Source organism: Lepus europaeus, chromosome 5, assembly GCF_033115175.1.
Source record: "Lepus europaeus isolate LE1 chromosome 5, mLepTim1.pri, whole genome shotgun sequence".
Classification (NCBI taxonomy): domain Eukaryota; kingdom Metazoa; phylum Chordata; class Mammalia; order Lagomorpha; family Leporidae; genus Lepus; species Lepus europaeus.
In genome coordinates, this window is record NC_084831.1 from 157,879,279 (window position 1) to 157,898,633 (window position 19,355).

The 19,355-nt window shown below is 42.4% G+C and overlaps 1 protein-coding gene and 1 pseudogene across 1 annotated transcript in view; both read right to left on the reverse strand.

The window, feature by feature from the left end:
- KLHL20 (kelch like family member 20) overlaps positions 1 to 19,355 on the reverse strand; it is a 90,336-nt gene that overhangs the window by 42,090 nt on the left and 28,891 nt on the right. Inside the window, exons 3-5 of the mRNA XM_062193002.1 lie at positions 16,045 to 16,618; positions 5,545 to 5,703; positions 4,454 to 4,548 (exon numbers count right to left, since the gene is read on the reverse strand). Coding sequence (XP_062048986.1) covers positions 4,454 to 4,548; positions 5,545 to 5,703; positions 16,045 to 16,618 — 828 coding nt within the window. The remainder of the gene's footprint in view (positions 1 to 4,453; positions 4,549 to 5,544; positions 5,704 to 16,044; positions 16,619 to 19,355) is intronic.
- On the reverse strand, positions 9,565 to 10,807 carry LOC133761187 (endoplasmic reticulum resident protein 44-like; annotated as a pseudogene).

Consider the following 19,355-nt stretch of genomic DNA (forward strand, 5'->3'; position numbering starts at 1 on the left):
AGGTCCACACACTGGGAATTTTAAATATTATTTGAGGGGCCAGTGCTGTGGCGCAGTGGGTTAAAGCCCTGGCCTGAAGTGCTGGTATCCCATATGGGTGCCGGTTCTAGTCCTGGCTGCTCCTCTTCCGATCTAGCTCTCTGCTATGGCCTGGGAAAGCAGTGGCAGATGGCCCAAGGGGCCCCTGCACTCACGTGGGAGACCTGGAAGAAGCTCCTGGCTCCTGACTTGGGATCAGCACAGCTCCAGCCATTGCAGCCATCTGGGGAGTGAACCAGCAGATGGAGGACCTCTCTCTCTGTCTCCACCTCTCTCTGTAACTCTGTCTTTCAAATAAATAAAATAAATCTTAAAAAAAAAATATTATTTGAGAGGCAGACAGAGATCTGAGATAGAGAGAGGGAGACAGAGAAGTCCCATTTGCTGGCCCACTCCACAAACTCCTGTGATGGCAGGGCCTGAGCCAGGCTGAAACCAGGAGTTAGGACTCAATCCAGGTCTCCCCTGGGCTGGCTGGGATCCCACCACACCCAGGGTGCACAATAACAGCAAGCTGGGATCAGAAGCAGAGCCAAGTCCCAAGCCCAGGCACTGTGATGTGGTACACAGATGTCTCACAGCCAGGCCAAATGCCTGCCTCGGGTCTATTTATTTATTAAAGCTTTATTTATTTGAAAGGCAGAGTTACAAAGAGAGAGAAGGAGAGGCAGACAGAGAGAGAGGGAGGGAGAGAGAGGGAGAAAGAGGTCTTCCATCCGCTGTTTCACTCTCTAGGTGGTCGCAATGGCTGGAGCTGTGCCGATCTGAAGCCAGGAGCCAGGAGCTTCTTCCGAGTCTCCCATGAGGGTGCAGGGGCCCAAGGACTTCGGCCATCTGCCACTGCTTTCCCAGGCTACAGCAGAGAGCCGGATAGGAAGTGGAGCAGCTGGGACTTGAACCAGTGTCCATAAGGGATGCTGGCACTGTAGGCGGTGGCTTTACCTGCTATGCCACAGCGCTGGCCCCCTGGGTCTTCTTTTAAAAGTGACTTCAGGCTGGCACCGTGGCTCAATAGGCTAATCCTCCGCCTTGCAGCGCCGGCACACCAGGTTCTAGTCCCGGTCAGGGCGCCGGATTCTGTCCCGGTTGCCCCTCTTCCAGGCCAGCTCTCTGCTATGGCCCGGGAAGGCAGTGGAGGATGGCCCAAGTGCTTGGGCCCTGCACCCGCATGGGAGACCAGGAGAAGCACCTGGCTCCTGGCTTCAGATCAGCGAGATGCGCCGTCCGCAGCGGCCATTGTGGGGTGAACCAACGGCAAAGAGGAAGACCTTTCTCTCTGTCTCTCTCTCTCACTACCCACTCTGCCTGTCAAAAAATAAATAAATAAATAAATAAAATTTAAAAAAAAAAGTGACTTCAGGGGTGGGTGTTTGGCACAGCAAATAAGATGCCCAAGTCCTATAACAGAGTATGTAGGTTCAAGTTCTCTGTCTATTCCAGCTTCCTGCTAATGAGTTCTCTGGGAGGCAGCAGGCGATGGTTCAAGTTCTTGGGTTCCTGCTGCTCACGTGGGAGGCATGAATTGAATACCAGGCTTTTGTCTTCAGGTCGGCTCAATCCTGGCTATGAAAGAATCTGGAGAGTGAACCAGGAGATAGAAGATTTCTGTCTGCCTGCGTCTTTCAAAATAAATAAATAAAATGACTATGGGGCCAGTGCTTAGCCTGGAAAGTGAAGATACTGAAGTGCCTGGGTTTGATGTCGAGCTCTGGCTCCTGACTCCAGCTTCCTGCTGATAAAGACCAGTGAGGGGACAGCAGTGATGGCCCAAGAAATTGGGTTCCTGCTACCCACGTGGGAGACCAGATCCCCAGCTCTCACTTTCCCCAGGCTGTTTCAGGCATTTGGGAAGTGAACCAGCAGATGGGAGTGCTCACCATCTCTCCTGAATCTCAAATAATAAAACAAATAAACAAGCACAGAAGAAAGCTACTTCATAGGTTCCTGTACTCTACATCAAAACCAGTGCAATCTGTTTTATGTTTAGTCAGGAAAGCATACCCATGTATCGTTTCTTTAGAGTTCACCATATGGTTTTCCTTCTTGCTATTGCAAATATTTAGGGGAAGTAATTACCATTTATCTGCTTCTTTCCCCTTTAGCATCTCCTGTTAAAGGAACAGGTCTTGGATTATACAAGAAATGTGAGCAAATCCACATGTCCTACTTCTGTTCTAAAGTCAGGGATAATTTCATAAAAATTGTACTTACGGGGCACTATGTGATTTCTATGTTTTATAATGTTCAAATCAGGGTAAGCTTATCTATCACCTCAGACATTTATAATTTCTTTGTTGAAAAAATTAAAAACCCTTCTTCTAGCTTTAAAAAAATATGTAGTACATTATCATTATCTGTAGTCATCCTACTAGTTCCTGTCGACCATCTTTTCTCCTTCCTTCCTTTTCCCCTACTCTCCATAGCATTTGGCAAGCATTATTCTACTCTAAACTTCATTTATTTATATATTATTTATTTTAAAGGCAGAAAGAGAATACAGAGAGTCTTCGATGCACTGGTTTACTCCCCAAATATCTACAACAGCTGGGACTGGGCCACACCAAAGCTAGAGCCTGGCATTCCAGCCAGGTCTCCTATGTGGATGGCAGGGACCCAGGTACTTGAGCCATCACCTGCTGTCACTCAAGGTACATAGTAGCAGAGAGCTACATTGGGAGTAGAGTTGGAACTCAAACCCGGGCACTCTGATATGGGACACCTGCATCCTAAGTGGCATCTTAACCACCATATCAAATACCTGTTCTCTCTACTTCTTTCAAGAGAAATGTTTTCAGACTCTACATGAGTGTGCACTCCTCCACTCCTCAGTTGATGGACAGAATTCCAAATTTCTTTAATCACCAAGGGAGGATTAAAGGTCAATATAGTTTGAAGAGTTCTGAGTACTGACTTTTTCACTTTTATATTTGGAACATGCTGGAGGAAAGCTGTTAAAAATGCCAGCCAGCTGCATATTTGAAGCTAAATCTTAAAATCTGTCAAATTTGGAAATCATTACATCTTGTGTATGAGTATATTATAGAGCCAGCCTAGTAGAGTAGTTGTATTCTCCTTTCGAAAAATATCTTTTCTTTTTTGTCAAAACATGTTTAGAGGAGCAGTGTTGTAGTACAGCGAGCTAAGCTGCTGCCTGTAACACCAGCATTCCATGTCAGAGTCCCAGCTGCTCCACGTCTGATCCACTTCCCTGATGATGTGCCTGGGAGGCAGCGGAAGACGGCCCAAGGGCTTGGCCCTGCTACTCTTGCAGGAGACCTAGATGGAGTTGCGGGTTCCTGGCTTCAGCCTGGAATACCTCGGCTGTTGAGGCCAGGGGATGGAAGATATCTCTCCCTGTCTTTTCAAATTAATAATAATAATAATCAAATTGTTTAGAAACTGCTTCACCTTGCTGTACTTAAATCTTTCTAAAGCTGAGTTAATCAGTTCATCATCTTAGAAGGCCAGGCTAGTCCTATTCTCTGCTAGATATGACGGAAAGAAAAGTGCTCACTGACAGAGTAAACGGCATTACTCAATTTATTTCAGGAAAAAAATGGCCAAGAACTGCCTCTTCAAATTCAAGCTTGCATTGAAATCTTTTAACTCCCTCTCTTTATTGCTGCTTCTATACCAATAAGCAGTACACATAAAAAAAAAACACTGGAGGGGCCAGCACTGTGGTGTAGCGGGTAAAGCCTCCACCTGCAGTGTCGGCATCTCATTTGGGCGCTGGTTTGTGTCCTGGCTGCTCCACTTCCGATCCAGCTCTCTGCTATGGCCTGGGAAAACAGTAGAAGATGGCCCAAGTCCCTGGGTCCCTGCACCCACGTGGGAGACCAGGAAGAAGCTCCTGGCTCCTACCTTCGGATCAGCATGGCTCCAGCTGTTGTGGCCAATTGGGGAGTGAACCAGTGAATGGAAGACCTCTCTCTCTCTGCTTCTCCTTCTATCTCTGTGTAACTCTGACTTTTAGATACATAAATAAATCTTACAAAAACAACAACAACAAAAAACCACTGGAAGTGCAATTCTGTCAAAAATTTTGCCTTTTCCTCTTCTTGACCTTAGCCCAGAAGAAAAATCTGTTAAATATTGCCTTGGTTCCAGCAATAAGAAATGCAATATTGGCCGGCGCCGCGGCTCAATAGGCTAAATAGAAGCACCTGGCTCTTGGCTTTGGATCAGCGCAGTGCAGCGCGCTGGCCGCGGCGGCCATTGGAGGGTGAACCAACGGCAAAAAGGAAGACCTTTCTCTCTGTCTCTCTCTCACTGTCCACTCTGCCTGTCAAAAAAAAAAAAAAAGAAAAAAAAAAAAAAGAAATGCAATATTTAGGAAGCAATCCAAATAAGGAAATTAGGAGAAAACAGGGATGTCTGGTTGTTGACTCTTCCCAGCCAGGGTCATTCGTACCTGCACTCTTCATCACTTTTGATGAGGGGATCAGAACCTACTGTGCCCACCAGGAACTTGGGACTAAGCAAAGGCAAACGCACATGCTGCAGCACCTACAAGATAATGAAAGCTGTTAAAGCCAAGAGCTCCTCCCGTAAGATTTAAAGAAACGCATGATCCAGGCTCCCCTACTGTGCTTCACCTGTTTTGAGATCTAATTGAACATGATAAACAAAGGAGGAGGAGGGAAGGCATACATTTCAAAACTAAATTAAATTTATTCTAACAATTCAGTGATGGAGAATAATCAGAAAACTGAAAGCACACTAATAGCATTCTAGGATGCTATTTTAAGTTCTCAGCAACCTGTTACAAACTCTTCGGTATCTGGACTGAAATGGATTAACAATCTAGAAGAATAAGCTGTTGAACTGTCAGACTCTGCTACAACTCCCTCACGTCCTCAATTCCAGTTACTTGTGGTCAGCTGTGGTCTGAAAATACTACACAGAAAATTCTGGAAATAAAAAATTCCTACGTTTTAAATAACTATCATACTACATTGCTTTAATTGTAGTTTATTATGATTGTTAATCTCTTATTGTACCTAATTTATAAATTAAACTTTATCATAACATACATGGGCTTTGGTACTACGTGAGGTTTCAGGAATCTGAGGGATGTATTGGAACGTACCCCTGTGGATAACAGTGGACTACATAATAACAAGGAGGGGCCTTGAACATTTCACTCAGTGATCGCCTATGTCCCAATTCTTCCCTTTACTCTCCGAAGTGTTTTAGGATTTCCAGCTTATAGGGATGGGAAGCATGTGGTAGGATGTCCACTCCATAGGGAAAGAAGCATCCTTGATTTCTTTTGTTCATTTTATACAACTTAGGCTTTGAATTGTGCTACAGCTGAGATGCAACACTGTTCCAAAACAGAGGGTTTGCAATAGAGCGAGAGGTTCACGATGATACATAGTCAAAACGCTTCCCAGAGGGACTTCCTCACAGTCTAATAAAACAGAGAGTGATAACTGTTTCCTTTTCACAAGACAAATATGCATTATTTCTTCTACTTTAGAAAAGCATGCCTATTATTACCTGGGGTAACTGAGGACGTCTTTCTTGAATACTGTATTTGACCCAGGCCATTACTGCATTGAACACTTGTTCCTCACTGCGAACGTTGAGCTCATCACTGGATATTATATCAATAAGCTGATTGGCTGGAAGCAACATGAACTCTTCGCTTTCCATCACCTGTTCAAAGGTAAGAATAAAAAAAAAAAAACTGTGTGAATATTTTTTCTTTTCTTTTTTTTTCTGAAAGATTCATTTACTTGTTTTGAAAGGCAGAGCAATAGAGAGAGTGAGCGAGTACTTCCATCTGCCAGTTCACTCCCCAAATGGCTGCAATAGCCAGGTCTGGGCCAAGCCAAGGCCAAGAGCCAGGGACTCCATCTAGGTCCCCTAACACGGGTAACAGGTTCCTCAGTACTTGGGCCATCTTCCATTGCCTTCCCAAGTACACTGGCTGGAAGCTGGATTTGAGGCAGAGCAGGCAGTACTGGAACTGGCACTGGAGTATGTGATGCTGGCACCACAAGTGGAGGCTTAACCCAATGTGCCATAATACCACTGCTCAGTATTTTCCTACACAGTTATGGAGCAAAGATCTATTCTACAAAGAAGCTTAAGTTTAAAATAATACTATGAAAAGAAAATTATAAAAGCAGAAGATGAAAGTAAAATTTAGTAAAAACAATCATTTGTGATGCAAGCAACTTTTTTTCTTAAAGATCAAAATAAAACCTTATAATCAAAAAAAGCCAAATTAACTACAACAACTTATGCCAGAAATATAAAAGAGGCATAAACAAGCCAGGAGAAGTTTTCAGACAAAGATTAGTCGCTAGAAGGGCAGTGTCTAGGGCAGAAGGATCAAGGGGTCAATTAAAAAAAAAAAATAGAGTGTGAGCAATTCTGCAAGCTAGCATGAATATAATGGGGGTGGGGGTGGAATCAGACCAATGAAATCACCTGAGGACCAAAGCAGTCCGATATATTTGCCAGTGAGATACTACAAACACACGGATACCATATCTTTATCCAAGGCTAGGGAACTGCAGGAATGGAGAAGAAAAGGCAACATGGATATCGCTTGTTGTGCAGGGCAGTCACACATTCCAGGACGGTATAAGGCCATAAGGTAGAAGGGACACAGCGCAATGCAGAGGAGGAAAAGGCACTGCGCCCCTGCACATGTGCGTTCTATCCCGCAGGAGACTGTGCCACATGTGATGTCTATCAGCACAGCTAGGAGCTAATTCTTGTTGTGCTGCTTCCAGTGCAGACAATGGATTCTCTAGGGGCAGGGTTATTTTTTATGCTCATCGGAAAGCCAGAATGGTTACCAGAATGTGATAGGTCATGACAACAACTTGAGTACTTGATTTAAGAATGCTTTCTTCAAATATATTAGAAAAAAGTGCAAATCTTTTTTTTTTTTTGACAGGCAGAGTGGACAGTGAGAGAGAGAAACAGGGAGAAAGGTCTTCCTTTTTGCTGTTGGTTCACCCTCCAATGGCCGCCGTGGCCAGCGTACTGCGGCCAGCGCACCGCGCTGATCCGAAGGCAGGAGCCAGGTGCTTCTCCTGGTCTCCCATGTGGGTCCAGGGCCCAAGCACTTGGGCCATCCTCCACTGCACTCCCGGGCCACAGCAGAGAGCTGGCCTGGAAGAGGGGCAACCGGGACAGGATCCGGCACCCCGACCGGGACTAGAACCCGGTGTGCTGGCGCCGCTAGGCGTAGGATTAGCCTGTTGAGCCACGGCGCTGGCAAAAGTGCAAATCTTAAAACAGGGATCATAAGGTCAGTTATAGTAGAAATTACTAAGAAACATTTCAATTTTTTTTTAAAGATTTATTTATTTGAGAGGCAGGGTTACAGAGAGAGAGAGAGAGAGAGAGAGAATCTTCCATCTGCTGGTTCATGCCCCAAATGGCTACAACGGCCGGAGCTGAAGCCAGGAGCCAGGAGCTTATTCTGGGTCTCCGTGGGTGTAGGGGCCCAAACATTTAAGCCATCTTCCACTGCTTCCCCAGGCCATTGCAGAGAGCTGAATGGGGAGAGGAGCAGCTGGGACATGAACTGGTGCCCATATAGGATGCTGGCACTGCAGGCAGAGGCTTAACCTACTATGCCACAGCACTGCCCCTAAACCCTTCAATTTTTATGACACAGTATTCAAAATTATCTGAGACTTTCTGGGGCTCAGGAAATTAAACAGGTAGGCTTTACAGTTTAGCTGAGGTTGCTCATCAGGTACTTAGTAATCAGGGTGCACGATTACTCTGTGGTAGGGTTGATAAATTTAGCAAATAAAAATACAGGACATTATGCTAAGAGTTATGATAAAGAAATCCTGTTTACCTGGAATTTAAACTTAACTGGCCTTGTATTTTATTTGGCAACCCCATGCTGGGGGTTATAAAGTCCAGAGCCACATTTGGTGCCCAGTAGCTGTGTTAACCTTCACAGCATAGAAAACTTTTTCTTTTCTTTTCTCTCTTCTTTTTCTTTTTTTTAAGATTTATTTATTTATTTATTTGAAAGAGTTACAGAGAGAGAAAGAGGTCTTCCATCCGCTGGTTCACTTCTCAAACAGCCAGTGGCCAGTGCTGGGCCAGGCTGAGGCCAGGAGCTTCATCCATGTCTTCCACTTGGGGGCTGGAAGACAGCAAACAATGGTCAAGTGGTTGGGTTTCCATCACCCGTGTGTGAGACCTCAATGGAGTTCCAGGCTCCTGGCTTAGACTTGGCCCAGCCTTGGCAGTGTGAGCATTTGGGAATTGAACCAATGGATTGGAGATTTCATTTTATTGGTCTGTCTCTCCTTATCTTTCTCTATGCTTCTCAAATACAAAGTATATAAAAATGTATATAAAAATTCAAAAAAGCACACATATGTAAAATAGTAAGGGGTAAAATAACTGTTGGTGAAAAAATTTAAAAATTAAAGAGATGGGGCCAATGCTGTAGTGTAGCGGGTAAAGCCACCGCCTGCAGTGCCAGTGTCTCATATGGGTGCTGGTTTGAGTCCCAGCTGCTCCACTTCCAATCCAGCTCTCTGCTATGGCCTGGGAAAGCAGTGGAAGATGGCCTAAGCTCTTGGGCCCCTGCACCTGCGTGGGAGACCTGGAAGAAGCTCCTGGCTCCAGGCATCAGATTGGCACAGCTCTGGATCAGCACAGCTGCGGCCAACTGGGGAGTGAACCAGTGGATGGAAGACTTCTCTCTCTCTGCCTCTCCTTCTCTTTTTGTGTAACTCTTTCAAGTAAAATAAATAAATCTTCAAAAAAAATGAAAGATTATTTTGCATATCTCTCTACAGATACATTTGAAAATCTAGATAAAGTTGATGAATTTCCAGGGAAATGCATTTTAACCAAATGATCTCAGTAGAAAAATATTTCACACAGGAAATAGAGAAACTCATCAATAAACTACTTCACAAAAAAGCAAGCCTAGATATAAGGTTTTACAGGGAAATTCTATTAAAGGAGGCATGTGAAAAGTTGGGTCATATTTGTTTGAATGAGAAATTTTAACTGTAAAATAATGACTGCCAACATCAGTGAAGTCTAAACCCTATTTAGTCATGTTGTATTTCCCTTTTCATAGTTTCTGAAATTAATTAATATTTGTTAAAAATTTTTACATTTAGGTTCACCAGAGATACTGTTCTGTAGTTTTTAGGTACCTGTGTTCTTGATAACAGGATAATTTTGGCCTTATAAAACAAATTGGCAACTTCTTTTTCCTTTCCCAGGAAGACTGTGTAGAATTAGTATGTTTTTTTCCTTAACGGCTTTGTAAAATTTACCATCTATTACTGGTGTCTTGTTTGTGGGAAAGTTTTTAACTTATAAATTAAATCTCTTCCATAGATTTAGGACTGCTCAGGTTTCCTATTTTTTAAGCCAGTTTTTGTAATTTGTGTTTTTTTAAATGTCTTTTAGTTTATTCAAAAATACACATAGAATTATGAAAATACAGGCTATTTCTACCATGTAAGTTGATGTTGTTGTCAAAAGGCTTGCAAATTGTTTCTCAAGTTTTTAAAGCTCACCTCGATCTCTCAATAAAGTGTACCTATATTTGCTGGGTGCTACTTTCTGGAAGGAGCTCTCAGGTGGACGTACTGCTTGCTACATCTTGGACTTGCTCTCTGGGAGCTGCATTAGTTGGATCAGGTCCATGATGGAATTCTCTGCGTAGTTTTCCAGAATGTAAGTCAAATACAAATTCCTTGAGGTTTCCGGGAATTAACACATCCTTGAAGTCTGCACACACATACACATGCCTGAAGCTGTTGACTGCTCTAACAGGGCCACCTGCTGGAGTTGTCTGTATATGCACAAGAGGACGTCTAACTCTGTCACAATCTGCATGCAGAAAGGCTACTGCATCTTTTTCACTTATTAATTGTCGGGCTCCTTCATTCTGGAATATTTCTAAGCTTTCTGTGTTGTCTTCCATATGGGAGAATATAAGAAATGGCAATCCTCTGTCAACTCCTCTCCATTTTCAAAGGTTATCTCTTGGACAAGAGGAACACACTTATTTTGAATCCAATTGTAAGTCACATCAAAACCTGCCATGGATCCTGAGTACACCGTATCTGGAGCAGAATGCCCTGGTGGTTGTAGATTATGCTGTCTCCACTGTAGAAACATCCCCAAATGCAGAAAGGAAGGCACAGTGATCATGCAACATACTTACTACTCTTTCAAATACTCTATAGTTGTCTGAATCCTTTTGTTCAAAATACTCGATGATATTTCTTTTTCTGTGATCAAGAGGGTTGATTTCCGCTAAATTCTGAGTTTCTTGAATTGGGTCATTTTTTTGTTGCCTGATGTAATCTGCAAGTACTTTCACTGATCACTGACCTCTGTATCCTCTCTTCATCATCACCCTGTTACAGGACAATCTGAGTTGGGTATTTGCTTATTCTGTTTCTTTGGGCTATATCAGAGTGTTGATCACAGTCAACTCTGGCAAACACTACTTGATTTTCATTTGCATATTCTTCCTTAATGACATCAGAAGCTTCCTCAAAAATTGGATGCAACATCTGGCTGAAACAACACCAGTCAGCATAAAAATTCACTAAAGCAACAATCAGAATTGTTTAAAATTTCACCTACATTCTCTGTATCAAAATTTGTAATTTCAGTTGTTACAGGAGCAGAAACCCAAGTTACCAGGAGCAGCGGGCAGCATCTGAGGTCGGGTAAGGATATGAAGATGGCAGGATTCACGGTAACGCTGGGGTCTGCGGCAGGGACAGGCATGGGCAGCTGGTACTGAGCTGAGCTGGGCTGGGTTAGCAGAGGGCTGAGCTCTGGGAGCCGGCAGCAGTGGAGGAGTCTCCTAGCAGTCGCACCTTGTCCTCTCAACCCGGAGTTCCAGTGGTGAACATCTGGGACAACTTCAATTTGTGTTTTTTGAAGAATTTCATTTTACTTGTTGAATTTATTGGTGAAATGTTGTTCATAATATTTTCTTTATAATCCTTCTGATGTATAAAGAATCTGTAACTGAAATTTTCTCTTTCATTCCTAATGCTGGTCATTTGTGTCTCCTCTTCATTTTATTATCAGTATAGGTAGAGGTTTTTGGAAGAACTAATGAGTTTTGTTGTAGCCATTGTTCTTTTCTGCTTTGCACTTACTTTCATTTTGATTTGCTCTTTTTTCTAGTTTATAAAAATAAATCACTAGAACAAAAATACAAACCTTCCTATAAACTGAAAAAAATTAAACCGAAAAGCAAAGAAGATGCCAAATAGAGAAACACAGTGCAGAATTTCTGCAAAACAATAATGAAGCACTAAAGACCAAAATCTATTAAATATACTTAAAGCAGCAAATAGAGAAAAAATATAGCTTTAAATACTCAGAATACAAAAATGAAAATAAGTTCTTAATTCAAATAGTTAGAGTGCAGAAGCCAAAAGAAAGCAAGAAGGAAGGAAATAACAGAAGTTAAACCATAATGTAACAAAACAGAGAAAAAAAGTAGAGTTAACTAAGTAAAAATCTTGAGTCTTTGAAAAGCATTAACAAAATAGACCACGAGTCCACTTATTCAAAGAAGGAAATATTTAAGGCATACTCTTGAAAGAGGTAGATATTTGGCTTAATGATCTTCCTTTCATATGCCCATTTTCCATTTGAAATTTTGTTTTATATACATTGCTTATCGAATAATTTATGCTATCTTTTCTGCTGCAGTTCATTTTTTTCTCATTGAATTTACATGAGCTTTATGGGAAAAAGCTTTTTTTTTTTTTGTCATGTAAGCTCCAAATAGGTTTTCTAAGTTTCACATTGATTTTTTAGTTTTCTGGATTTACTGCTGCTGTTACAAAAATGAAATTTAGCTTATGTGATTTATCAATCTTTTTCTTTATGACTTCTAGGTTGTAACCTGCTTAAATCTTAACTCTCAGCCTATTAACACTACCTCTTAGAATCAGAATTTTATTTTTTAAAACAATTTATTTCAAAAGGAGAGGAGACAGGAAGAGAAAAAGAGACCTTGTTTGTGCTAATTCACTCCCAAAATATCCCCTAACAGCCAGGTCTGGGTCAGGCTGAAGCCAGGAGCCAGGAACCCAATCTGAGTCTCCCACATAGGCAGCAGGGTAGAACTGGAAACAGAGCCAGGACTCAAACCCATGCATGCTAATATGGCTAATATGGGATGCACGCATCTTATGTGGTGTCTTACTTGCTATACCAAATGATTAACCGCAGAATTTTATTTCTTATATTTAAATTTCATTTATTTGAAAGTGAGACAGAGAGAGAGGAGGGATACCTTCCAACTGCTAGTTAACTCCCCAAATGCCTGCAGTGGTCAGCTGAACCAGGCTGAAACCAGGAGCCAGGAATTCAATTCAGGTCTCCCACACAGGTGACAAGGACCCAAGTACTTGAGCCAATTCCTGCTGCCTCCCAGGGTGTACATTAGCAGGAAGCTAGAATTAAAAGCGGAACCAAAACCCAGGCACTCCAATACGGGAAGCAGGCATCCCAAGCTGTGTCTTAAATGCTGTGCCAAATGCCCACTTCATTATATTAATTCACCCATTGGAAATTTCATCTGTCTAAGGAGTTTGTTGTTTCCCCAAATTGCAGTTTTCCAAGTGACGTTGGCTAAACAATTCTACTTTCCTTCACTGACTTTAAATGTCTAGTGTATTTTCTTCAGCTTCAATGATCTGTTCCTTTTCTACCACTACCACCAAAATGTTTATGATGTTGTAATAATTCTTAAGCCCAATGGCTTAATATTAATTTCCAAAAATTCCTGCTTGTGTGAGTGCATGTATACATACATACTCATATATTAATATATCCCATCCTTCTTAAAACAGTTCTTTCCTCTGCATTTAATGATCCCATGCTTCTAGTTTTCATTTCTTTTCTCTAACTATCCCCACTCTTCCTTCACTCAGCACCCTTAACACTGGAAGTCTCAGGCTCTTCTTCCTAGCTCCCTCCCCTAAGGTGATCGCATTGGCCTTGATTTCTTAGACTTGCCAATGGTGTTTTAATTATTAAAAAAATTCATGGGAGACCAGGAGAAGCACCTGGCTCCTGGCTTTGGATCGGCACAGAGCGCCGGCTGCCGCGCACCAGCCGTAGCGGCCATTTGTGGGGTGAACCAATGGAAGGAAGACCTTTCTCTCTGTCTCTCTCTCTCACTGTCTAACTCTGCCTGTCAAAAAATAAATTACATATTTTATGCAATTAAATTTACCAATCATTTCCTTTATGGCTTCTTGGGTTTTCTCTTGCTTAAAAAGAATCAGTCCATGGCTTAATTACTATGTCAACAACACCTAAATTTTTTTTTTTTTTTTTTGACAGGCAGAGTGGATAGTGAGAGAGAGAGACAGAGAGAAAGGTCTTCCTTTTTGCCGTTGGTTCACCCTCCAATGGCCACCGCAGCTGGCACGCTGTCCGAAGGCAGGAGCCAGGTGCTTCCTCCTGGTCTCCCATGCGGGTGCAGGGCCCAAGCACTTGGGCCATCCTCCACTGCCTTCCCGGGCCATAGCAGAGAGCTGGCTTGGAAGAGGGGCAACCGGGACAGAAGCTGGCGCCCCGACCAGGACTAGAACCTGGTGTGCCGGCGCCGCAAGGCGTAGGATTAGCCTGTTGAGTCATGGCGCTGGCACAACACCTAAATTTTAATCTGGGCCTAATATCTTATCTAGGAAATAGACTCATAAGCAATTGCTTGTTCAATATCTCTACTTAAATACCTCAAAGATGTCCCAAACTGTACATTTCTGAAACAGAAACCATGATCTTATCTCCTTACACTGTGCCACCCTTTAGTACATAGAGTACAAATTCCTAGAAGTAGGACTGCTGGATCATAAACAGTGTGCAAAAAAGTATACAATTTTAACAGATACTGACAAACTTCAAATTCATACTAGCAATGAACCTATTTCCCTGCTACCATGCCAACAGACTGTACAAAGTTCTGAATAGTTAATGGTATTTTGGTGCAATTTTGTGTTTTAGTTATTTTCAATAAATGTGACCAGATTTTCAGATATTTAAGGCAATATGAATTTCCTTTTCTTTTCTACTCTTTTTTCTTTTAAGTTTGGGTTATTGACCAATAAGAACTCTTGATGTATTATGGAAATTAGCCTTTTGTCTGTTATGAGTTGAAAATATTTCCCCTCAGTTTTTCTTTGACTTCTGCCTTGTTATTGTGATTTTGTTTTACCATGAGGAAAACTTTGTTTTTACACAGTTGAATTTATTAATTTAAGCTTTTATCTCTCTTGATTTGTCAATTTAAGGCTTTCTTCATTTCAATATTATAAAGAAATTGCTCCATGTCATCTTCTAATATTTTCATGGTTTCACTTTGTTTAAGTCTTTGATCCATTGGAGATTATCCTGTCGGACAGGTTGATATTAAAAGTATAAATAAAATGGACCATGCTGTTCTTTTGCTTAACACCCTTTAATGGTTTTATATTGCTTTTAAGATTATATCTCAAATTCTTAACAAGGTTTATAAGTTCTAATGTGATATAAACCTCTTCTGTGAAATCATTATGTAATATCCTCCCCTGAAATCTGTTTCACTTTTTTTTTTTAGTTCTTCAAATGCATTCACTTATTAATGTTTCAGGATTTTGTATGAGTCAATTCACAGAGTTACATCTCTCTGTTTCATACATTTAAATCATCCAGGACTGCTCTTTTATAGCACTCATTAACTGTAATTAATTATTTGTATAATTGTACATTCAATGGCTATCTTCCCTGCCAGCTTATAAATTCCATGAATACCTAGACCCTAGATTTTGTCCTTTTTTTAAAAAAAGAAAAAGATTTATTTACTTATTTTTGAAAGGCAGAGTTAGAGAGAGAGAGAGAGAGAGAGATCTTCCATCTGCTGGTTCACTCTCCAGATGGCTGTAACAGTGAGAGCAGGGCCAGGCTGCAGCCAGGAGTTTCATCTGGGTCTCTCGCATGGGGGCAGGTACCCAAGCACTTAGGCCATTCTCTGCTGTTTTCTCAGGCACATTTTCAGGGAGCTGAATGGGAAGTGGAACAGCCAGGACTTGAACTGGCACCTACATGGGATGCTGATACTGCAGGTGGCAGCTTAACTTCTGAACCACAGCGCCAGCCCCCCAAGGCTCTAGGCTTTTTATTCATTGCTATAGCTTATGTTCCCAAGCACAGTGGCTAAAACAGTATTATAGTACTTAACACAAATTTTTGTTAATGAAAACTCTTTTGTAACATCTGAATTCATTTTTTTCTGATTATTAGTTTACCAAATAAATCTATAATTTGTTCTGCTGAATAATTCATGTAACCAGGAAGAAATGCCTTATGTAAATGACTGACACCAGGTGCTCTATCAGGTACAGATCCTCTTATGAATTAGTGAAATGTATTTTGGGTTGTAAATTAGCCTTTTATGAATACTGGTATGGAGAATCAATCCCTAAGCCGTAAGTTTTGCTGGTAAAACATAAAATTGGCTTCCAAAATAAAAATCAGGATTAGATTTTATAACAATTTATTTATTTATTTATTTATTGACAGGCAGAGTGGATAGTGAGAGAGAGAGAGACAGAGAGAAAGGTCTTCCTTTTTGCCGTTGGTTCACCCTCCAATGGCTGCTGCGGCCGGCACATCGCGCTGATCCGAAGCCAGGAGCCAGGTGCTTCTCCTGGTCTCCCATGTGGGTGCAGGGCCCAAGCACTTGGGCCATCCTCCACTGCCTTCCTGGGCCACAGCAGAGAGCTGGCCTGGAAGAGGGGCAACCGGGACAGAATCCGGCGCCCCAACCGGGACTAGAACCCAGTGTGCCGGCGGAGGATTAGCCTGTTAAGTCACGGCGCTGGCCAACAATTTATTTCTATGACATTATGAGTTAGGATCAACAGCAAATACTCAGGCAGGTGTTAGCAGACTATGAACTCATATCCCTCTCTTGACAAACAGGTTACAAATGTGTTCAAACCACCAAGTACAACTCACCTCTTGGAAGTTATGTTGAGTGAACTTGTCTGCTATCCTTAGCAACTCACGACATGAATGTGTATCAGCAAAAGCCCGAATGCCCAGGCAGTTAGAAGGATCTAATTGTCTCTTCAGGAATTCGCAGCAGGCCTCCTGTATTTCTGCCAGCTGGAGGAGGCAAGCAGCTGGCAGAAGGGTCTGCACATTGCCCTCTTCTACAGTTATCTGGGAAGTATACGCAAAGTCAATCAGGAGTTCCATGGCCCTCTCATCTATGTCTCGGATCACGACTTCGGTCTGACGGCTCTCTGCCAGTTCTCCTGTGAACATAGCTCGGAAGTAGGGACTGCAGGCTGACAAGATGACTCGGTGGGCATATATTTTCTTAGCTCCCACAACTAGAACCACATCGCAGAGCTCCCGGTGCTTTCTCAGAAGGTTAATAACTTCCAAGGTCTGTCGAGGGTGCTTGTCTGAGATGTAGGGCATGCGGGCAGGTTGGGGAACCCCTTCTGGCAGTTTGTTGGGGTCTCCAAGAGTGCAGCGGCTTGTTACATCCATTCCAGTCTCTCCTGGTCGAATGTTGGTACACCTACAGGAGGGAAGGAGAGGGAGAGAAGATGGTAGTATTAGGAGAACTTTACTTCTGCATTTAAGCTTTGTAAATCAAGAGAGAGGAACATGTGCAATTAACAAGAGAGAGAAGTAAGCCCCCAAGGAACGTTCTTCCTAAGACCCATTAATTTCTTTAAAATTTCCTGAAGGATGAATGGTAATAATTCCAAGTCAGAGCTTACAACACACTCTCATAAAAGAAATGATAATTCCTTTTCATCCTGAAGTAGTTAGACTGCGTTGGGTCATTTTCCACACAATGTTAATACAGAGCATTTGTAAATGTTTGCCTCTGCATGAAACAGATCTATGAAGCTTAATTTCTAAATCAAGTTTAACCAGAATATCAATATTTGTTAGTTTTCTAGAATAGCTAATATTTATTTCTTATTTTCACTGGGCAATACATTGAATTTTTCTAAGGTTCAGCATAAAATCTGTTAACTACAGTACATGTTGCATGAAAAGATCAGAAGGGAAAAAGGCCAGGGTTGAAAAAATTATTTTCATGCATTAATATTATATTTATTTTTTTTTTAAAGATTTATTTTGTTTATTTGAAAGACAGAGTTACAGGGTGAGGCAGAGATAAAGAGAGAGGTCTTCCATCTGCTGATTCACTCCCCAGATGGCTGCAACGGCCAGAGCTGCACCTATCTGAAGCCAGGAGCCAGGAGCTTCTTCCAGGTCTCCCACATGGGTGCAGGGGCCCAAGGACTTGAACCTGCTTTCCCAGGCCATAGCAGAGGGCTGGATCGGAAGAGGAGTAGCTGAGACTAGAACTGGTGCCCATATAGGATGCCGGCGCTTCAGGCCAGGGCCTTAACCTGCTGCGCCACAGCACCAGCCCCAAGATATAGATTTTTCATAGTTTAGCATTTAGTAAACCTTGGAAATCATCTAAAACTGATGTCCAAGAAACTTAACAGCTACCAAGTACAAGAGGTATGATCAGTTTGCCCTGCCCTCACAAGGAAATTTTAGTCACATTTCTTAAAAGAGGTATTAGAATTTTCAAAGCCAAGAGAGGTTAGCATGACAGTCTTATGTTGCAAACCAACAATTGCTCAAGATTTGAGAGTTTTTGGTTAACTTTCAAAGGAAGAAATTTTACTCCAAATGGTATATAATTGGTATATACTTGATCTAAAGAGTCTTATCAGGAGGGTATTTAGTCTGGTGGTTGAGATGCCTCTTCTCACATCAGCACACTGGGGTTGATTCCCAGCTCTGGCTCTTGACTCCAGCTTTCTGCCAGGGCGACCCTGGGAGCCAGCAGTGATGGTCAAGTAGCTGCGTTCCTGCTGCCTGCGTGGGAGGCCTGAACTGAGCCTGTGCCTCCCAGCTCTGGCTGCTGCAGGCATCCAGAGTGAACCAGTAGATGGAAGCTCTTTGTCTCTCAAATACATAAAATAAAATAAAATAATCACTACTTTAACCAAATGTGATAGAAAATATATGTAATATACATATGTTATATCAAGATTATATGATTACAGCAGTTTTAAAGAAGTAAATTAGAAAATAGAAAATAAAAAGGTAAAAACACACACACATGCATACACACTATCACAAGCATAGATTATATAACAGTGTGTCACTATGAGGCTATAAGCAATTGCTGATCCAAACATAATTCAGAGGATCCATCAGTCTCTGAATAAGAGGTAAGCTGTGAGGCAAACTTTATGATATCGAAGAAAACTGAGCATTAATTATATGGGTAAAAATATTGTCAGCTAATAAGAAAAGCTTTGTACCCTTAAGGAAGTCTTTACATTCTAAATAATCATTAAATATATCAAGTGTCATATAAATAAGGAACACAGTAAATAACTATAGGGTTAATTCTAATAGTTGGTCCTAAGAAAGAAAATAATCAAATCAAATATTTTAGAATTCATTCAGCCGGCGCCGTGGCTTAACAGGCTAATCCTCTGCCTTGCGGCGCCGGCACACCGGGTTCTAGTCCCGCTTGGGGTGCCGGATTCTATCCCGGTTGCCCCTCTTCCAGGCCAGCTCTCTGCTATGGCCCGGGAAGGCAGTGGAGGATGGCCCAAGTGCTTGGGCCCTGCACCCGCATGGGAGACCAGGAGAAGCACCTGGCTCCTGGCTTCGGATCAGCGTGGTGAGCTGGCCGCAGCGGCCATTGGAGGGTGAACCAACGGCAAAAAGGAAGACCTTTCTCTCTGTCTCTCTCACCATCCACTCTGCCTGTCAAAAAGAAAAAAAAAAAAGAAAAAAAAATTCATTCAGAGAGAAATGAATGGGTATGAAGAGTTCCTTCCCATATATAAACTGGATTGAGTCAAACATCAGGTGTCTTAAAGTGTTTTTTTTTTTTAATTTTTTATTTTTTTGACAGGCAGAGTGGACAGTGAGAGAGAGAGAGAGAGAGAGAGAGAGAGGCAAAGGTCTTCCTTTTCCGTTGGTTCACCCCCCAATGGCCGCTCTGGCCGGAGCTCTGTGGCCTGCACACCATGCCGATCCAAAGCCAGGAGCCAGGTGCTTCTCCTAGTCTCCCATGTGGGTGCAGGGTCCAAGCACTTGGGCCATCCTCCACTGCACTCCTGGGCTAAAGCAGAGAGCTGGCCTGGAAGAGGGGCAACCGGGACAGAATCTGGCGCCCCAACCGGGACTAGAATCCGGGGTGCTGGCGCCGCAGGCGGAGGATTAACCTGGTGAGCCGTGGCGCCGGCCTTTATTATATATTT